This window comes from Scyliorhinus torazame, chromosome 2, assembly GCF_047496885.1.
Source record: "Scyliorhinus torazame isolate Kashiwa2021f chromosome 2, sScyTor2.1, whole genome shotgun sequence".
Lineage (NCBI taxonomy): Eukaryota > Metazoa > Chordata > Chondrichthyes > Carcharhiniformes > Scyliorhinidae > Scyliorhinus > Scyliorhinus torazame.
The window spans coordinates 218,399,757-218,417,897 of NC_092708.1; the positions used below are offsets into that span (position 1 = coordinate 218,399,757).

The 18,141-nt window shown below is 51.9% G+C and overlaps 1 protein-coding gene across 6 annotated transcripts in view; it reads left to right on the forward strand.

The window, feature by feature from the left end:
• Positions 1–18,141, forward strand: part of c2h21orf58 (chromosome 2 C21orf58 homolog) — a 165,863-nt gene that overhangs the window by 118,428 nt on the left and 29,294 nt on the right. For 5 of the 6 annotated variants that reach the window (XM_072483938.1, XM_072483950.1, XM_072483942.1 and 2 more), the window contains exon 4: positions 11,271–11,420. The exons of the other annotated variant lie outside the window; for it this stretch is intronic. In XM_072483938.1, coding sequence (XP_072340039.1) covers positions 11,271–11,420 — 150 coding nt within the window. The remainder of the gene's footprint in view (positions 1–11,270; positions 11,421–18,141) is intronic. 6 annotated transcript variants of the gene reach the window in all.

The window sequence follows — 18,141 nt, forward strand, 5'->3', positions numbered from 1 at the left end:
TGCAGTTGGTAGAGGGAAGGGGCCCTTTGAAGTCGATACTGAGGCGCTCAAAGGGTCGGGATGCCTTCACCAGGTGGGCCTTATCAGGTCGATAGAACAGGATGGCTAGTCTGGTTGTGCGGAAAACGCATTTCTTCTTGTTATAAGTGAGGTTGAGGATTTGGGCGGTTTGGAGAAATCTGTGGAGGTTGGCGTCATGGTCCTGCTGGTCATGGCCGCAGATGGTGACGTTGTCCAATTACGGAAATGTGGCCCGCAGCCTGTACTGGTCCACCATTCGCTCCATCGTTCTTTGGAAGACCGAGACCCCGTTTGTGACGCCGAAGGGGACCCGGAGGAAGTGGAAGAGGCGGCCGTCTGCCTCAAAAGCCGTGTAGTGTCGGTCCCCCGGGCGTATTGGGAGCTGGTGGTACGCAGACTTCAGATCCACGTGGAGAACACCCGGTAGTGCGCAATCATGTTTACCATGTCTGCGATCCGGGGAAGGGGGTTCGCATCGAGGTGCGTGTACCGGTTTATGGTCTGGTTGCAATCTACAACCATCCGGTTCTTTTCCCCGGTCCTGACGACCACTACCTGGGCTCTCCAGGGGCTGTTACTGGCCTCGATGATTCCCTCCCGCAAGAGTCGCTGGACCTCGGACCTGATAAAAGTCCTGTCCTGGATGCTGTACCGCCTGCTCCTGGTGGCGACTGGCTTACAGTCGGCGGTGAGATTTGCGAAGAGCGGGGGAGGGTCGACCTTCAGGGTCGCGAGGCTACATACGGTGAGTGGGGGTAGGGGCCCGCCGAACTTCAGGGTTAGGCTCCTGAGGTTGCACTGGAAGTCCACTCCCGACAGGAGAGGAGCGCAGAGGTCGGGGAGTACATATAGTTTAAAATTGGCGTACTCGGCGCCCTGTATTGCGAGGGTTGCGGTAGTGCACCCCCGGATCTGCACCGAGTGCGACCCAGAAGCGAGGGACATGGTTTGACGTGCAGGGAAGATTGGGAGCGAGCAGCGCCTGATCATGTCTGGGTGAATGAAGCTCTCCATGCTCCCGGAGTCGAACAGGCAAGGCGTTTCGTGTCCATTGACCCAGACGGTCATCATGAAGCTTCGGAGATGTTTTGGTGGCGACTGGTCGAGGGTGACCGCGCCAAGTTGCGGGTAGCCGGCGTGGTCAGAGGTGCTGGGGTGGTCCCAAGATGGCTGCCCCCATCGTTCGCACATGTTGGGCGGCGAGGAAGATGGCGTCCAAGATTGTGGCCCCCATGAGTCTCACGTGGCAGGCCGCGTGGGCGACGATGGCCAAGATGGCGGCCCCCGTGAATCGCACATGTTGTGCGGGCTTGAAGATGGCTGCCCCCACGGACAACACGAGGCAGATGACGCGTCCGGAGGTGGGCGGAGCCGGCATGCAAGCTGCCACGCTGTGGGGTCTGCGGGCCTGTGAGTCTGAGAGTCGGGCCTGTGATTTTGTGGATTTGGACCTGGCCAGGCAAACTTTAGCGAAGTGTCCTTTTTTGCCGCAGTCGTTGCAGTTTGCGTTCTGAGCCGGGCAGCGCTGCCTGGGGTGCTGGTGCTGGCCGCAGAAATAGCAGGGTAGCCCCTCCGTGTTGGGCGGGCAGCCGTGCGGCACGGGCCTGGGGTACTCTCTGGTCGGGGGTCCACGAGGGGATCGCGTGATCAGACGGGAATGCGTTGAGGCTTTGGAACGCTACTTCTAGGGAGGAGGCTAGCTTTACCGTCTCTTCCAGGTCGAGGGCACCTTTCTCGAGTAGGCGCTGTTGCACGTATGGACACCAGCCATGTAGGCGTCCCGGACGGCGAGGTCCATATGTTGAGAGGCCGTAAAGGCCTGGTAGTTGCAACTTCGAGCGAGGACTTTGAGGTTGCGTAGGTACTCCTCCAGTGATTCCCCGGGGCATTGGAGGCTAGTGGTGAGGAGATGCCGTGCGTACAACTCGCTCACCGGTCTTACGTATAGGCGCTTCAGCATCGCAAGGGCGTCTGCGTAAGTGGAGGCTTCCTCGAGTTGTACAGAGATTCGATGGCTCACCCGGTCTTGGAGGAGGCTCAGCTTCTGATCGTCAGAGACGGAAGGCGAGGAGGAGGCGGCGAGGTAGGCCTTGAAACAGTGGAGCCAGTGCGAAAAAATCCCTTTGGCCTCCGGGTCGAGTTCCAGTCGGTCAGGTTTGAGGGCCGATTCCATTGTGGTGTTGTAGTCGATTAAATTGATGCGACCATCAATTCACGCGAAACAGAGTGGATGTAAACTGTGGCTTTAATCAACTAGAACAGTGCCTGCCTGCGACTGCTCTGCTAGTGAGAGCCGCCTACAGGGCTGCTACTCTTTATACCTCCCATCAAGGGGCGGAGCCATGGGCAGAGCTCACAAGGGCACCAACATGATACATTCCATGTAATATCGTACAATGGTCCATAGGTGGAGCCCACATGGGCAACAGTGTGATACAGTGACATACATGGTGAAGGGTTAAAACAATAAGTTCACCACAGGGATAAGGATAGGCCAGAAATCTGTCGAGGTTCATGACGGCGCAAAACGGCCCCTATCCCGACCAATTCAGGGCCCGATAATGGGCTAGGAGCGGTGCCGCGTCATTTACGCGTGCCAGGCCTTGGCGCCGCGTAAAGGCGGCGCCACATACATGACGTGGCCAGCGCCGCATAATTGGCGTCACCCGCGCATGCGTGGTTGCCGTCCTCTCCGAGTCTGCCCCGCAAGAAGATGTCAGACGGATCTTGCGGGGCTGCGGAAGAAAGGAGGTCCTCCTTCAGAGAGGACGGCCCGACGATCGGTGGGCACCGATCGCGGGCCACACCCCATTTCAGCCCCCCCCCCCCGCAGGCTGCCCCCCCCCCCCAGCGTTCCCGCGCTTTTCCCGCCGGCAGCGACCAGGTGTGGACGGCGCCGGGGGGAACCCGCCGTTTTGGGCTGGCCGCTCGGCCCATCCGGGCCTGAGAATACCAGAATCGCCATTTTGGGTGTCTCGGGCGATTCTCCGGCCTGAGCCGTGTGGAACTTGACGGGGCCGTTCTCGCCACTTGGGAGAATCGCGGGAGGGCACCGGACCGGCGTCGCGGGAAAATTTGGCGACCCAGGCGATTCTCCCAACCGGCGCAGGAGCGGAGAATCGTGCCCCAAGTGTCTGCATTGGGGGAAGGCTGATTTCAATATCATGAGACCGGTCTGGCAAACGTAGACTGGGAACAGCTCATTGCAGGGAAATCTACAATTGGAAAATGGGAGTCTTTTAAGTGTGAAATAGTGAGAGTTAAAGGCCAACATGTTCCTCTCAGAGTGAAGGGCAAGCGTGGCAAGTCCAGGGAATCCTGGATGCCAGGGGATATTGAGGATTTGATAAAGAACAAGAAGGAAGCATGTGGGAGGTATAGAGCACTAAAAACAGGGGTGGCCCTTCAGGAGTATAGAGTGCAGGGGGGTGCTTAAAAATGAAATTAGGAGGGCAAAGAGGGGCCACAAAATATAATTGGCAGATAGGATTAAGGAAAACCCCTAGGCATTTTATCAATATATTAAAAGCAAAAGAATGACCAAGGGCCAATTAGAGGCCAAAGGGGCAATCTGTGCGTGGAGCCAGAGAATGTGGGCAAGGACTTGATTAATATTTTTCATCTGTATTCACCAAGGAGCAAGACATGGTAGCTGGAGATGAAGTTCTAGAGCTATTAAGATAAATAAGGATGATGTTTTAAATGTTTTAGCAGGCATAAGGGTGCATAAATCCCCAAGGCCTGATGAGATGTATCCCAGGCTGCTATGGGAGGCAAGGGAGGAGATTGCTGGGGCCCTGACAGAGATATTTAAATCTTCGCTGGCCACAGGCGAAGTGCCAGATGACTAGAGGATAGCTAACCTATTCAAGAAGGGTATCAGGGATAAGTCAGGTAATTACAGGCCAGTTAGTCTAATGTCAGTGGTAAGGAAATTATTGGAAACATTCGGAGAGACAGGATTAATCAACACTTGGAAAGACAGGGATTGATGAGGGATAGTCAGTACAAATTTGTTGGTGGGAGATCCTGTCTAATTAATTTAATTGGAATTTTTGAAAAGGTAACTAAATAAATTGATGAGGGTAGTGCAGTTGATGTGGGTTACATGGACTTTAGTCTGGCCTTTGTCAAGGCTCCACATGGAAGGCTGATCCAAAAGCTTAAAGCCCATGGAATCCAAGGCAAGTTGGATCCAAAATTGCTTGTTAGCAGAAAGCAAAGCTGATGGTGGAGATTTGCTTTTGTGATTGGAAGCCTGTGACTCGCGGTGTATCACAGGGATCGGTGCTGGGATCCTTGTTCTACAGCAGCACGAGCAGAGAGGTCCCTTATCCCTGTTGTTGTTTGCGCTTGTGACTCAATTGTGTGAATTGTCTCAAGCCAGGACAGTTGGTAGGATTTCACAAGCCCAGGCCAGATGGTGGGGGGTGAATGTAATGCAACATGAATCCAAGGTCCCAGTTGAGGTATTGAGTAGAAAAGCAGGGAAACTATGCTGAACCTTTATGAAGTTCTGGATAGGCCACAACTATCGTGTTCGGTTCCGGTCACCACATTTTTGGAAGGATGTGAGTGTCCTTGAGAGGCAGCAGGGTCGGTTTACCAGAATGGTTCCAAGAAGGGGGGGATTTTAACATACAAGGTTAGGTTGCAGAAGCTGGGGTTGTTTTCCCTGGAGCAAAGAAGATTGAGGGAAGATTTGTTAGAGGTGTACAAGATTATGACAGACAAGGTAGAGAAAGAAAAGCTCAATGTACAAGGACTTAAATGGGACACATAGAATGTTTTAGGCAAGCGATACAGGGAGGACGCAAGAAAGAACGCTTTCAAGCTGCGCGTGGTAATGACATGAATCTCTGCCAACGAGTGGGGTGGAAAAGGAGCCAATCAGTGATTTCAAAAGGAAATTGGACAAGCACTTGAGGGTAATACTCTTGCAGGGCTGAGAGAGGTGGAATGGGACGGATTCACTAAAGAGCCAGCATCGATTCAATGGACCAAAAGGCCGCCTTCTCTGCCATAATGACTCCGTGACTCAATAACATATTACACCCAGACAGAGAAATATATTATTTAGTACCAGGTAAAGTGTTGTATTCACTCCGTGATCCAGAGAACATTCATTCAAATCCCAAAATGGTAATTTTAGAAAATATATTTAAATTAAAAGGCTGGTATCGGTAAAAATGACCAAATTGTTCTAAAAACATCGTACTGGTTCACAACAACAACTTATATTTATATTGCACCTTTAATGGAATGAAATGCCCTGAGGTGCCCCACAGGGGCTTTATAAAACAAAGCAGAGGCAGTGATGTTGGGTCAGGTGACCAAAGGTTTGGTTAAAGAGGTAGGTTTTAAGAAGTGGTCTTAAAGGAGGAAAGTGAGATAGAAATGCAGAGCGGTGTAGGGAGGGAAGGCACAGTCACCAAAGGTGGAACAATAGGGATTGGGAATTGTGGTAAACCACTGTATTGTATTGTACTGTTCTACTGTTACATGCCTGGGCTTGTCCCTGCTGGGTCCTAACCACTAGTATATAATCTGTGTATTGTGGTAAACTGCCACTGTATTATATGTAATGTGGTAAACCACTGCCTGATGGCTCCGCCTCCCCCCTCCGTATAAAGGTGGCTAATCTCCGCCGCTGCCTCAGTTCAGGACCCGAGGCCAGGAGGCTTTTTGTTTAGTTTATTAAAGCCTCAGTTACGTTCACCACTCGTCGTGTGTTCATTGATGGCATATCAATTTAATAAGCTAAACTTCTGAGATGAATTCATCGCTCAAGTCTGATCGCCTGGAGCTGGACCCACAGGCAGCCGACGCCACTGCAACATTCGAGCACTGGCTAAGCTGCTTCGAAGCGTACCTCGGATCCTCCACCGAAGATATCACCGACCTCCAGAAGAAGCAGATCCTCCACGCACGGGTGAGCCCACGAGTCTTTCTTCTCATCAGGGACGCCCCCTCGTATACGGAGGCGATAATGCTGCTGAAGGGACACTATGTAAAGTCTGTAAACGAAGTGTATGCTAGGCACCTTCTTGCCACGAGGCGACAACGCCCTGGGGAATCACTAGCAGAATTCCTGCGTGCTTTGCGGGTACTTTGCCGGAACTGTGCTTGCCAGGCGGTATCGGCTACCCAACACATGGAGCTGTTGATCAGGGACGCGTATGTCGCAGGCATGAAATCGAGCTACATCCGCCAGCGATTGCTAGAAGGGGGTACACTCGGCCTCCCAGAGACCGTGCAGCTCTCAAACTCACTGGAGGTGGCTTTCCAGAACATGGAGGCCGACAGCTCCGACCGCGCGGCACCCTCGTGGACCTCGTGGGCGCTGCCATCACCCGACTCGGGTGCAACGCAAGCCTGTGCCGTGCAGCAGCCCGCCAATGCCGAAAGCCCGAAGTGCTACTTTTGTGGCTGGGGTAAGCATCCCAGACAACGCTGCCCTGCACGGAACACGACTTGCAATGGGTGTGGGAGGAAGGGCCACTTTGCGAAAGCCTGCCAGGCCCGATCTCTCCCGAAACCTCCTAGGCCCAGCAGTGCTGCCTGCTTGTCGGGGCGGCCCCCAGCTGCCGCGCCACCCGCCATGTGCGACCCGTGGGCGCCGCCACCTTCGATTTCGCCCGCCACGTGCGACCCATGGGGGCCGCCATCTTTGACGCCAACTTGCACGCACCCGCCACGCACAACCCATGGGGGCTGCCATCTTTGACGCCATCTCCGATGTCACCCACGACCCATGGGGGCTGCCATCTTGGGACCACTCCGCAGCCTCCCGGGAGCCCTGCTCATCCGGTCGTACGCTGACCGCCGCTACCTCCGACCAGCCTACTCATCATCTTCCGAAGCTCGCCTCCATCACGCTCGACCAGTCTCGGCCTCATCACCTCACAAAATCTACAATGACTGTCCGGATCAACGGGCACGAGACGGCCTGCCTTTTCGACTCCGGAAGCACAGACAGCTTCATTCACCCAGATACGGTAAGGCGCTGCTCCCTCCCAATCTTACCCGCGACCCAGAAAATCTCCCTGGCTTCCGGATCACATTCAGTAGCAATCCAGGGGTGCTGTGTCGCGACCCTTACTGTACAAGGCATAGAGTACCCTAACTTTAAACTCTACGTCCTTCCTCATCTCTGCGCTGCCCTATTACTGGGGCTCGACTTCCAGTGCCACCTCCAAAGCCTTACTTTAAAGTTCGGTGGAACCCTGCCCACCCTCACCGTCTGTAGCCTCGCGACCCTTAACGTCGCCCCACACTCGCTCTTCGCGAACCTCACCCCGGACTATCAGCCCGGCGCTACTATGAGCAGACAATACAGTGCCCAGGACAGGGCCTTGGTCGGAGTTCCAGCGACTCCTACGAGAGGGGATCATTGAGGCTAGTAACAGCCCCTGGAGAGCCCAAGTGGTGGTCGTCAAGATTGGGGAGAAGCACCGGATGGTCATTGACTACAGTCAGACCATCAACCGGTACACGCAGCTCGATGCGTACCCCCTCCCCCGCATATCTGACATGGTCAATCAGATTGCGAAGTATCGAGTCTTCTCCACAGTTGACTTGAAGTTCGCGTACCACCAGCTCCCTCTCCGCCGGGAGGACCGCCAAGACACTGCCATCGAGGCAGATGGCCGCCTCTACCACTTCCTCAGGGTTCCCTTCGGCGTCACCAATGGGGTCTCGGTCTTCCAACGAGAGATGGACCGAATGGTTGACCAGTACGGGCTGCAGGCCACATTCCCGTACTTAGATAATGTCACCATCTGCGGCCATGACCAGCAAGACCATGACGAAAACCTCCGGCACTTCCTCCACACCGCTAAACTCCTGAACCTCACCTATAAGGAAAAATGCGTTTTCCGCACAACCCGCCTAGCCATCCTTGGCTACATTGTGGAAATGGAGTTCTAGGGCCCGATCCCGACCGCATGCGCCCCCTCCTGGAACTCCCCCTCCCCCACTGTCCCAAGGCCCTGAAGAGATGCCTGGGGTTCTTCTCTTACTATGCCCAGTGGGTCCCCAATTATGCGGACAAGGCCAGTCTAATTATTAAATCCACCATTTTTCCCCTGACGGCTGAGGCCCGCCTGGCCTTCAACCGCATCAAGGCAGATATTGCCAAAGCCACGACGCACGCTGTGGACGAGTCCATTCAGTTCCAGGTGGAGAGCGATGCGTTGGACTTTGCTCTGGCCGCTACCCTCAACCAGGCGGGCAGGCCCGTGGCTTTTGTCTCCCGTACCCTCCATGCCTCCGAAATTCAACACTCCTCCGTCAGAAAGGAAGCCCAAGCCATCGTAGAAGCTGTGCGACATTGGAGGCATTACCTGGCCGGCAGGAGATTCACTCTCTTCACTGACCAATAGTCGGTGGCCTTCATGTATAACAATACACAGCGGGGCAAAATCAAGAACGACAAGATTCTGAGGTGGAGGATCGAGGTCTCCACCTACAACTACGATATCTTGTATCGACCTGGGAAGCTCAATGAGCCCCCAGATGCCCTATCCCGCGGTACATGTGCCAGCGCACAAGTAGACCGACTTTAGGCCCTCCAAAATGACCTCTGTGACCCGGGGATCACCCGTTTTTTTCACTTCATCAAGGCTCGCAACCTGCCTTACTCCACCGAGGAGGTCAGGTCCGTGACCAGGGACTGCCAGGTCTGCGCGGAGTGCAAACCGCACTTCTATCGGCCAGACAGAGCGCACCTGGTAAAGGCCCCTCGCCCCTTTGAGCGCCTCAGCATCGATTTCTAAGGGCCCCTCCCCTCCACTGACCGTAACATGTACTTCCTCAACATTATTGATGAATACTCAAGATTCCCCTTTGCCATCCCATGCCCTGACATGACCTCTGCCACCGTCATCAAGGCCCTGCACAGTCTTTTCACCTTGTTCGGGTTCCCCACCTACATCCATAGCGATCGGGGTTCCTCCTTCATGAGCGACGAGTTGCATCAGTTCCTGCTCTGCAAGGGCATCGCCTCCAGCAGGACGACCAGCTATAACCCCCGGGGAAACGGACAGGTGCAGAGGGAGAACGCAACGGTCTGGAAGGCTGTCCTCCTGGCCCTACGGTCTAGAAGTCTCCCAGTCTCCCGCTGGCAGGAGGTCCTCTCCGATGCGCTCCACTCCATCCGGGCGCTCCTGTGCACTGCCACCAACGAGACACCTCACGAACGTATGTTTGTCTTCCCCAGGAAGTCCACCTTCGGGGTCTCGCTCCCATCCTGGCTGACAGTCCCAGGGCCCGTCCTCCTCCGGAAGCATGCGAGGAACCATAAAGCAGATCCCCTCGTCGAGAAGGTCCTGCTCCTCCATGCCAATCCATAATATGCCTACGTGGCACATCATGACGGGCGACAGGACACAGTCTCCCTCCGGGATTTGGCACCTGCAGGTTCCCCAGCGACCATCACCACTACCGCCGATCCTACACCGTCTCCCTCCACCACTACCCAGCTACTTCAAGGTCTGGCACCCGCAGGCCCACCGGCGACCATCACCACCACTCCCGCCCACACACCGCCCCCCCCTCCACCGACTGAACTACTGGGTGAAGAAGAGCACGACACTCTCCCGGACGCACAGGTCTCGACACCGGTACACATACCACAGCCGGGACTGAGGCGAACACGGCAGAAGGTCAAGGTCCCCAACAGACTTGCTCTTTAAGTCCACTTCACCCTGCTGGACTCCTTTTTAACAGGGGGTGAATGTGGTAAACCACTGTATTGTATTGTACTGTTGTACTGTTGCATGCCTGGGCTTGTCCCTGCTGGATGCGAACCACTGTAGTATATAATCTGTGTATTGTAGTAAACTGCCACTGTATTATATGTAATGTGGTAAACCACTGCCTGATGGCTCCGCCTCCCCCTCGGGCTCGGTATAAAGGTGGCTAGTCTCCGCCACTGCCTCAGTTCGGGATCCGAGGCCAGGAGGCTTTCTGTTTAGTTTATTAAAGCCTCAGTTACGTTCACCACTCGTCGTGTGTTCATTGATGGCACATCAGGAATCCACATGAGGCCAGAAATATGGGAGCACATATGTTTTTTGAGGGCTGTAGGTTTAGAGGAGATTATGGAGACCAGGAGAGGTAAAAACGATTTGTAAACAAGGACGAGGATTTTTTTAAAATGACATCGCTTGACTGGGAGCTAATGAAGGTCAGCGAGACAGAAGTTTTTTAGAGGCACAGGACTTGCTGCAAATTAAGATACAGGCAGCAGAGAGCCAGCCAATGCACAGCCAACAATAGCACAGCAGCAAATCCTTGTTATCCGGTCAAACCTTTGATGCTAACAAAGCAAGGTTCAGCTGGTGTAATGAATGGTTGATCCATGTAGAGTTCCAGTTTCTGGTTTCAAGCCCTGTTCTTTGTTGAGTTTGTTAATGTTCCATCATTTCAGTAGCTCCTGGAAAATCCCTAATGCAGAAGACCTTTCAGCCTATCGTTCTTGAACGAGATTATTAAATTAGTCGCATGCCCCCCCCCCCCCCCCCCCCAAAGTCTTGCAATTTGTTTTCATGTATATAAAATTGCCGTTTTAAAGTTTTAAAAAATATAAATTTAGAGTACCCAATTAATTTTTTCCAATTAAGGGGCAATTTAGCGTGGCCAATCCACCTACCCTGCACATCTTTTGGGTTGTGGGAGCGAAGCCCACACAAACACGGGGAGAATGCGCAAACTCCACACGGACAGTAACCCAGAGCCGGGATCGAACCCGGGACCTCGGCGCTGTGAGGCCGCAGTGCTAACTCACTGCGCCACCGTGCTGCTCTACCTTTTGAAAGTTAACTATTGAATCTGCTTCCGCCACACTTTCAGGAAGTACATTCCGATTTGAGGAAAGGAAAGAACTAAAACGGAATAAAAGACTTCAGGTAATTATCCCTTTCAGAATATAATCCTTGGACTGTGTTAATGACAGCTCTGCAGCCTAGAGGTGCATTCTACCCTGTGAGGTGTTGAAGTTCTGAAAGCAATGCTTGACTGCTGGCCAATTAAGGCAAAACAGGCTATTGTTTCGGGGTTTGGGGCAATGCTTAGCAACCACAGTACACTGAGTTTGCCTAGATCCGCAGCACCTGTTTTCTGTCTACTAACCCCTTAGGTTTCTAAACGTGACTGGTTGAAAGTGTTGCTGTGTAAAATGGTGAAAAACAGAGACTAAAGCATGTGGAACAGGTTCAACCATTGTGATGTCAAGGTTATTTTTTCAGGAACAGCACATGTTGGATGAGTGCTCCAGGCCACACACTTGGGGAGGAACCCGGAGACACTACCGACGGCTGGAGCCCATTCATCAGGCACCACCGATTCAGTTCTATCATCAGCCCGCACCAGAACCACCTCGGATTATCCAACACACGGTAAGGCACAAGACCAGGCGGTGGGAAATGGCCCACTCTTCAAATGCGGCTATGAAGACAGTAAATGCTGGAAATACTCTGTGGTCCAGCCAGCACCTGTGGAAAGGCAAAAACAGAGATTTCAATTTGATGAGTCGGAATTGATGAAAATTTGTCAACCTGAGCTGTTGAGTCTGTTTCTCTCTTTTTACAGATGCCCGTGACCATTTCCAATGTTTTGTTTTCCTTTCACATTTTAAGCATCCAGTATTTACTTGTGTTCAAATACGGACCGGGTTCCATTTACAAAAATCTCAGTCAAGAAGCCATGAATTTGCTTCAGGAATTCCCCTTTATAACAGGCTAACCTGGGATACCAGCTCCTAAATTACATGTTTGAACTGGAGAAATCTGTAAAGATTACAAATTGCTGTAAAATGTGTTTGACGACTTTCACACAACCCCAGTTTCACTGCAGTCATGACATGACTGCTAAAATGAAGAGGATGGGTAGTACAGAGCGTTAAACACTGGGACATGAGTTCAGACCTAGGCCAGCCATAGGGGATCAAAGAACAAAGAAAGGTACAGCACAGGAACAGGCCCTTTGGCCCTCCAAGCCTGCGCCAACCATGCTGCTGTCCAAATTAAAATCCTCTACACTTCCGGGGTCAGTATCCCTCTATTCCCATCTTATTCATGTATTTGTCAAGATGCCCCTTAACTTCACGATCGTCCCTGTTTCCACCACCTCCTCCGGCAGCGAGTTCCAGGCACCCACTACTCTCTGTGTAAAAGTCTTGCCTGGTACATCTCCTTTCAACCTTGCCCCTCGCACCTTAAACCTATGCCCCCTAGTAATTGACCCCTCCACCCTGAGAAAAAGTCTCTGACCATCCACTCTGTCTATGCCCCTCATAATTTTGTAGACCACTATTAGGTCGCCCCTCAACCTCCGTTGTTCCAGTGAGAACAAAGAGTTTCTTCAACCTCTCCTCATAGCTTATGTCCTCCATACCAGGCAACATCCTGGTAAATCTCTTCTGCACCCTCTCTAAAGCCTCCACATCCTTCTGGTAGTGTGGCGACCAGAATTGAACACTATATTCCAAGTGTGGCCTAACTAAGGTTCTAACAGGTTTGTTAGCTCTCCGGGTCTGATATGAAATGACCTTGAGCAGTCTCAATCCAATTCCAAGGTCTACAATTTTAATAGACTTTCACAATGATTGTTGAGATATGTCTAACTTCATAGCATCTGTGGCGATATCCTGACATTAATGCTTCCACACAAGGGACTGTGATCCTGAAGTAGGTAGGATATCACCACCTTGCGCATGAAACTCTCACAGCATGAATGAGGTTGGTAGGCCTGCATTTCACTGAAAAATACAGAACTAAACTTTGGGGAGGGTTGAGAGGAGATTTGACAAAGGTACTCAAAATCTTGAGTAGATGGGGGAAAAATGTTCCCATTGATGGATCGAGAACAAGAGGGCCCAGTTTTAAGGTAATTGCCAACATGAGGAGAAACATTTTCATATCCCGTGCGTTTTGGATCTGGGATGTACTGCCTGAGAGAGTGGTGAAAACAGGTTCAATTGAGGAATTCAAGAGGGACTTGGTTTGTTCTCTGAAAAGGAAGAATGTGCAGGGCAGTGAGGGAAAAGCAGGGGAGTGCACAAGGAAATTGACTCTATAGAGAACCGATGAAGACATGACCGGCCGAATAGCCTCCTGTGTTGTACCAATTCTGTGCTTCTGTAAACACAGAAAATGCAAATTGATTAACATCTGATACATAAATAATAAGACATAATTAACATTGTGCTTCATTGTCTTCAAAGGAAATGATTAATTCTTAAAATTAACAAGTGAGTTTCTGTTAGTCGGCTAGAGAGAGTGAGAGTGACTGCTCTTGATATCAAGGCAGCATTTGACTGAATGTGTTATTGATAAGTCCCAGCAAAATTGAAGTCAGTGGGAATTGGTGGGGGCTAGCTCTCCCAATAACTGGTCGGCATGGTGGCACAGTGGTTAGGACTGCTGCCTCACAGCGCCAGGTTCAATTCCGACCTCAGGTGACTGTGTGGAGTTTGCACTTTTTCCCTGTGTCTGCGTGGGTTTCCTCCGGGTGCTCTGGTTTCCTCCCACAGTCCAAAAGTGTGCAAGTTAGATGGATTGGCCATGCTAAATTGACCCTAGGTGTCCAAAGGTTGGTGGGGTTATGGGGATAGGGTGGGATTGGGTGCTCTTTCGGGGGGTCGGTGCAGACTTGATGGGTCGAATGACCACCTTCTGCACTGTCATGACTCTATGATTTTAACTGAAATCATATCGGCCACAAAGGAAGATAGTTGTGGTTTTTGGAGGCCAATTATCTCAGCCCGGTAACATTGCTGTGGGCGTTCCTCAGGGTAGTGTGGTAGGCCCAATCGACTTCAGGTGCTTCTTCAGTGACCTTCTCTCTATCATGAGGTCAGAGGTGGCTGCGTTCCTTGACGATTTGTTCATGACTCCTGAGTTTCTGAAACAGGCTGTATCCATATGCAGCAAGACCTGGGCAATATTCAGGCTGTTAAGTGGGAAGTAACAATGACAATCATCATTTCCGGTAAGAGAAAATCCAACCAACCTCCCTGACATACAATAGTATTACCATCACTGTATTCCCCCATCATCCAAATTCTGGGAATTATTATTGACAGAACCTTAACGGAAGTGTCCTTATAAATACTGTGCCTAGAAGAGCTGATTGGGCTGGGATTTATTCCGTGAGCAACTCACTTTCGGACTCTCCAAAGCCTGTCCAAAAGGCACAAGTCAGGGGTGTGATGGTATACTCTCCAATTGCCTGGATGAGTGCAACACTCAAAAAAGCTCAACACCATCCACCTCAAAGCACCCGATTCGTTCAGCATATCATGTACCACCTTAAAGATTCACTCCTTCCACCGCCAACCACACTGGCAGAGGTGTGTACCGTCTACAAAATACACTGTGGCAACTTGTAAAGCTTTCTTCAACAGCACCTTCCAAACCCATGATCTCTAGCACCTAAAAGAACAAGGGGAGTAGACAAATGGGAATGCACCACCTCCAATTTCCCATCCAAGCCACGCGGCATCCTGAATAAAAGACGTATCACCACTCCTTCACTGTCATTGGGTCAAAAATCTGAAACTCCCTTCCTAACAGCACTGTGGCGAATCTACACATTTGCTCCTACTGCAGTTCCTCAGGGTAGTGGCCTAAGCCCAAACATTTTCAGTTCCTTCATCAATGACCTTCCTTCCATCATGAGTCAGAAGTGGGGATATTCGCCGATGACAGCACAATGTTCCGCACCATACAGACACTGAAGCAGTCCCTGTTCAAATGCACCATGATCTAGACAATATCTACACTTGGGCTGACAAGTCACAAGTGACATTTGTGCCACGCAAGTGCCAGAGAATGACCATCTCCAACAAGAGAGGATCTAACCATTACCTCATAATAGTCAATGGCATTACCTTTTTAAAAAAATATGTTTTATTAAAGTTTTTCAATCACAATTTTTTCCCCTTACAAATCAAACAAAAGAGAAATTAAAAGTATAAGTAACATGATAACTACAATCTAACATTGAGTAACTAACTAACATGGTAAACTAACCAAATAACATAGAGTGAAACTCCCCCCCCCATCCCCCTCCCAGAACCCAAACATCTTACCCCCCCTCCCTCCCTTCCCCCCCACCCCCCACACCCCTCTCCCCTGGGTTGCTGCTGCTGGTCATCTATCTTCCCTCTAACGTTCCGCTAGGTAGTCGAGGAACGGTTGCCACCGCCTGGTGAACCCTTGAGCCGATCCTCTCAGCGCAAACTTAATCTGCTCCAGTTTTATGAACCCCGCCATATCGTTTATCCAGGCCTCCAGTCCGGGGGGTTTCGCTTCCTTCCACATGAGTAAAATCCTACGCCGAGCTACTAGGGACGCAAAGGCCACGACATTGGCCTCTTTCGCCTCCTGCACTCCCGGCTCATCCGTAACTCCAAATAAAGCTAACCCCCAGCCTGGTTTGACCCGGACCTTCACCACCTTCGAGATCACTCCCGTCACTCCCCTCCAGTACCTCTCCAGTGCCGGGCACAACCAAAACATATGTGTGTGGTTTGCCGGGCTTCCGCCGCACCTCCCACACTTGTCCTCCACTCCGAAGAACCTGCTCAACCTTGCTCCCGTTATGTGTGCTCTATGCAGCACCTTAAATTGGATCAGGCTAAGCCTGGCACACGAGGAAGAGGAATTTACCCTGCTTAGGGCATCAGCCCACAAACCCTCCTCAATCTCCTCCCCGAGCTCTTCTTCCCATTTTCCTTTCAGTTCGCCTACCAGCTCCTCCCCCTCTTCTCTCATCTCCCGGTATATCTCTGACACCTTGCCCTCCCTGACCCACACCCCCGAAAGCACTCTATCCTGGATCCCCTGTGTCGGGAGCAGCGGAAATTCCCTCACCTGTTGTCTGTGAACACCCTCACCTGCATGTACCTAAAGAAATTTCCCCGGGGCAGCTTATACTTTTCCTCCAGCGCTCCCAAGCTCGCAAACGTCCCGTCTATAAATAAATCTCCCACTCTCCTGATTCCCAACTGGTGCCAGCTCTGGAATCCTCCATCCAGCCTCCCTGGGGCAAACCTAATTGGGGACCCCACCAAGGCTCCCAACACACCTCTCTGTCGCCTCCATTGCCCCCAGACACTTAATGTTGCCGCCACCACTGGGTTTGTGGTAAATATTTTTGGTGAGAGCGGTAGTGGCGCCATCACCAGCGCTTCTAGACTCGTCCCTTTACAGGACTTCATCTCTAGTCTTTCCCACGCCGCTCCCTCTCCCTCTATCATCCATTTACGAATCATCGCCACATTGGCGGCCCAGTAGTAGTCGCCCAAATTCGGCAGCGCCAGTCCCCCTCTGTCTCTACTACGTTGTAAGAACCCCCTCCTTACCCTCGGGACCTTCCCTGCCCACACGAAGCTCGTGATGCTCCTGTCTATTTTTTTAAAAAAGGCCTTAGTGATCAGTATCGGGAGACATTGGAACACAAATAGGAACCTTGGGAGGACCATCATCTTAATTGCCTGCACTCTGCCCGCCAGTGACAGCGGCTGCATGTCCCACCTCTTGAAGTCCTCTTCCATTTGTTCCACCAATCGTGTCAGATTAAGTCTGTGTAAGGTTCCCCAGCTCCTGGCTATCTGAATCCCAAGGTATCAAAAGTTTCTTTCCACTCTCCTTAGTGGTAGGCCATCTATCCCTCTACTCTGGTCCCCAGGGTGTATCACAAAATGTTCACTCTTTCCCATGTTAAGCCTATATCCCGAGAAATCTCCGAACTCCCTCAATATCTGCATGACCTCTGTCATCCCCCCATTGGGTCCGCTACATACAGCAGTAGGTCATCCGCGTAGAGTGACACTCGGTGTTCCTCTCCCCCTCTAATCACCCCTCTCCATTTTCTGGAGTCTCTCAGCGCTATGGCCAGTGGTTCAATTGCCAACGTGAACAGTAATGGAGATAGCGGGCATCCCTGTCTTGTTCCCCTGTATAGTCGAAAATACTCCGACCTCTGCCGACCCATGACCACACTTGCCGTTGGGGCCCCATAGAGGAGTTTGACCCAGCTAACAAACCCGTCCCCGAACCCGAACCTCCTCAGCACCTCCCATAGATACTCCCACTCCACCCTATCAAATGCCTTCTCTGCATCCATTGCCGCCACTATCTCTGCCTCCCCCTCTACTGGGGGCATCATTATTGTGGTAGTATGCACTAGGGGTCATGTGGGACTGTGAAGCCATGATGTCATTGGCTGACAGATCCCGGGTCCTGGTTGGCTGTTGACCTCTAGCTCCGCCCTGAAGGCGGAGTATAAGAACCAGGAGTTCTCCCCCGCAGGCCAGTCTGTTACTGAACTGCGGGGAACAAGTCACGCTAATAAAGCCTCATCGACTTCATCTCTATTCGTCTCTCGTGAGTCTTTGTGCGCCACAGTTATCACCCCTAATAGCCGTCGCACGTTGACATTTAGTTGTCTCCCCTTTACGAATCCTGTCTGGTCTTCGTGCACCACCCCCGGGACACAATCCTCTATCCTCGTTGCCAGCACCTTTGCTAGCAACTTGGCGTCCACATTTAGCTGTGAGATAGGCCTATAGGACCCGCACTGCAGCGGATCTTTATCCCCCTTCAAAATTAGCGATATCGTCGCCTCCGACATTGTCGGGGGTAGAGTCCCTCTTTTCCTTGCCTCGTTAAAAGTCCTCACCAACAGCGGGGCCTGCAAGTCAACATATTTTCTATAAAATTCCACCGGGAACCCATCTGGTCCCGGGGCTTTCCCTGCCTGCATGTTCCCCAGCCCCTTGGTAACCTCGTCCACCCCAATTGGTGCCCCCAGGCCTTCCACCTCCTGCTCCTCCACCCTCGGGAACCTTAATTGGTCCAAAAACTGCCGCATCTCCTCTTTTCCCTCCGGGGGTTGGGACCTATAAAGTCTTTCGTAAAAGGTCTTAAACACCTCATTTATCTTCCCTGCTCTCCGCACCGTAGCTCCCTTTTCATCTCTAATTCCCCCTATCTCCCTCGCCGCTGTCCTCTTTCGCAGCTGATGGGCCCAACAGGCGACTAGCCTTTTCCCCATATTCATATCTCATCCCCTGTGCCTTCCCCCACTGCGCCTCCGCCCTCCTAGTGGTCA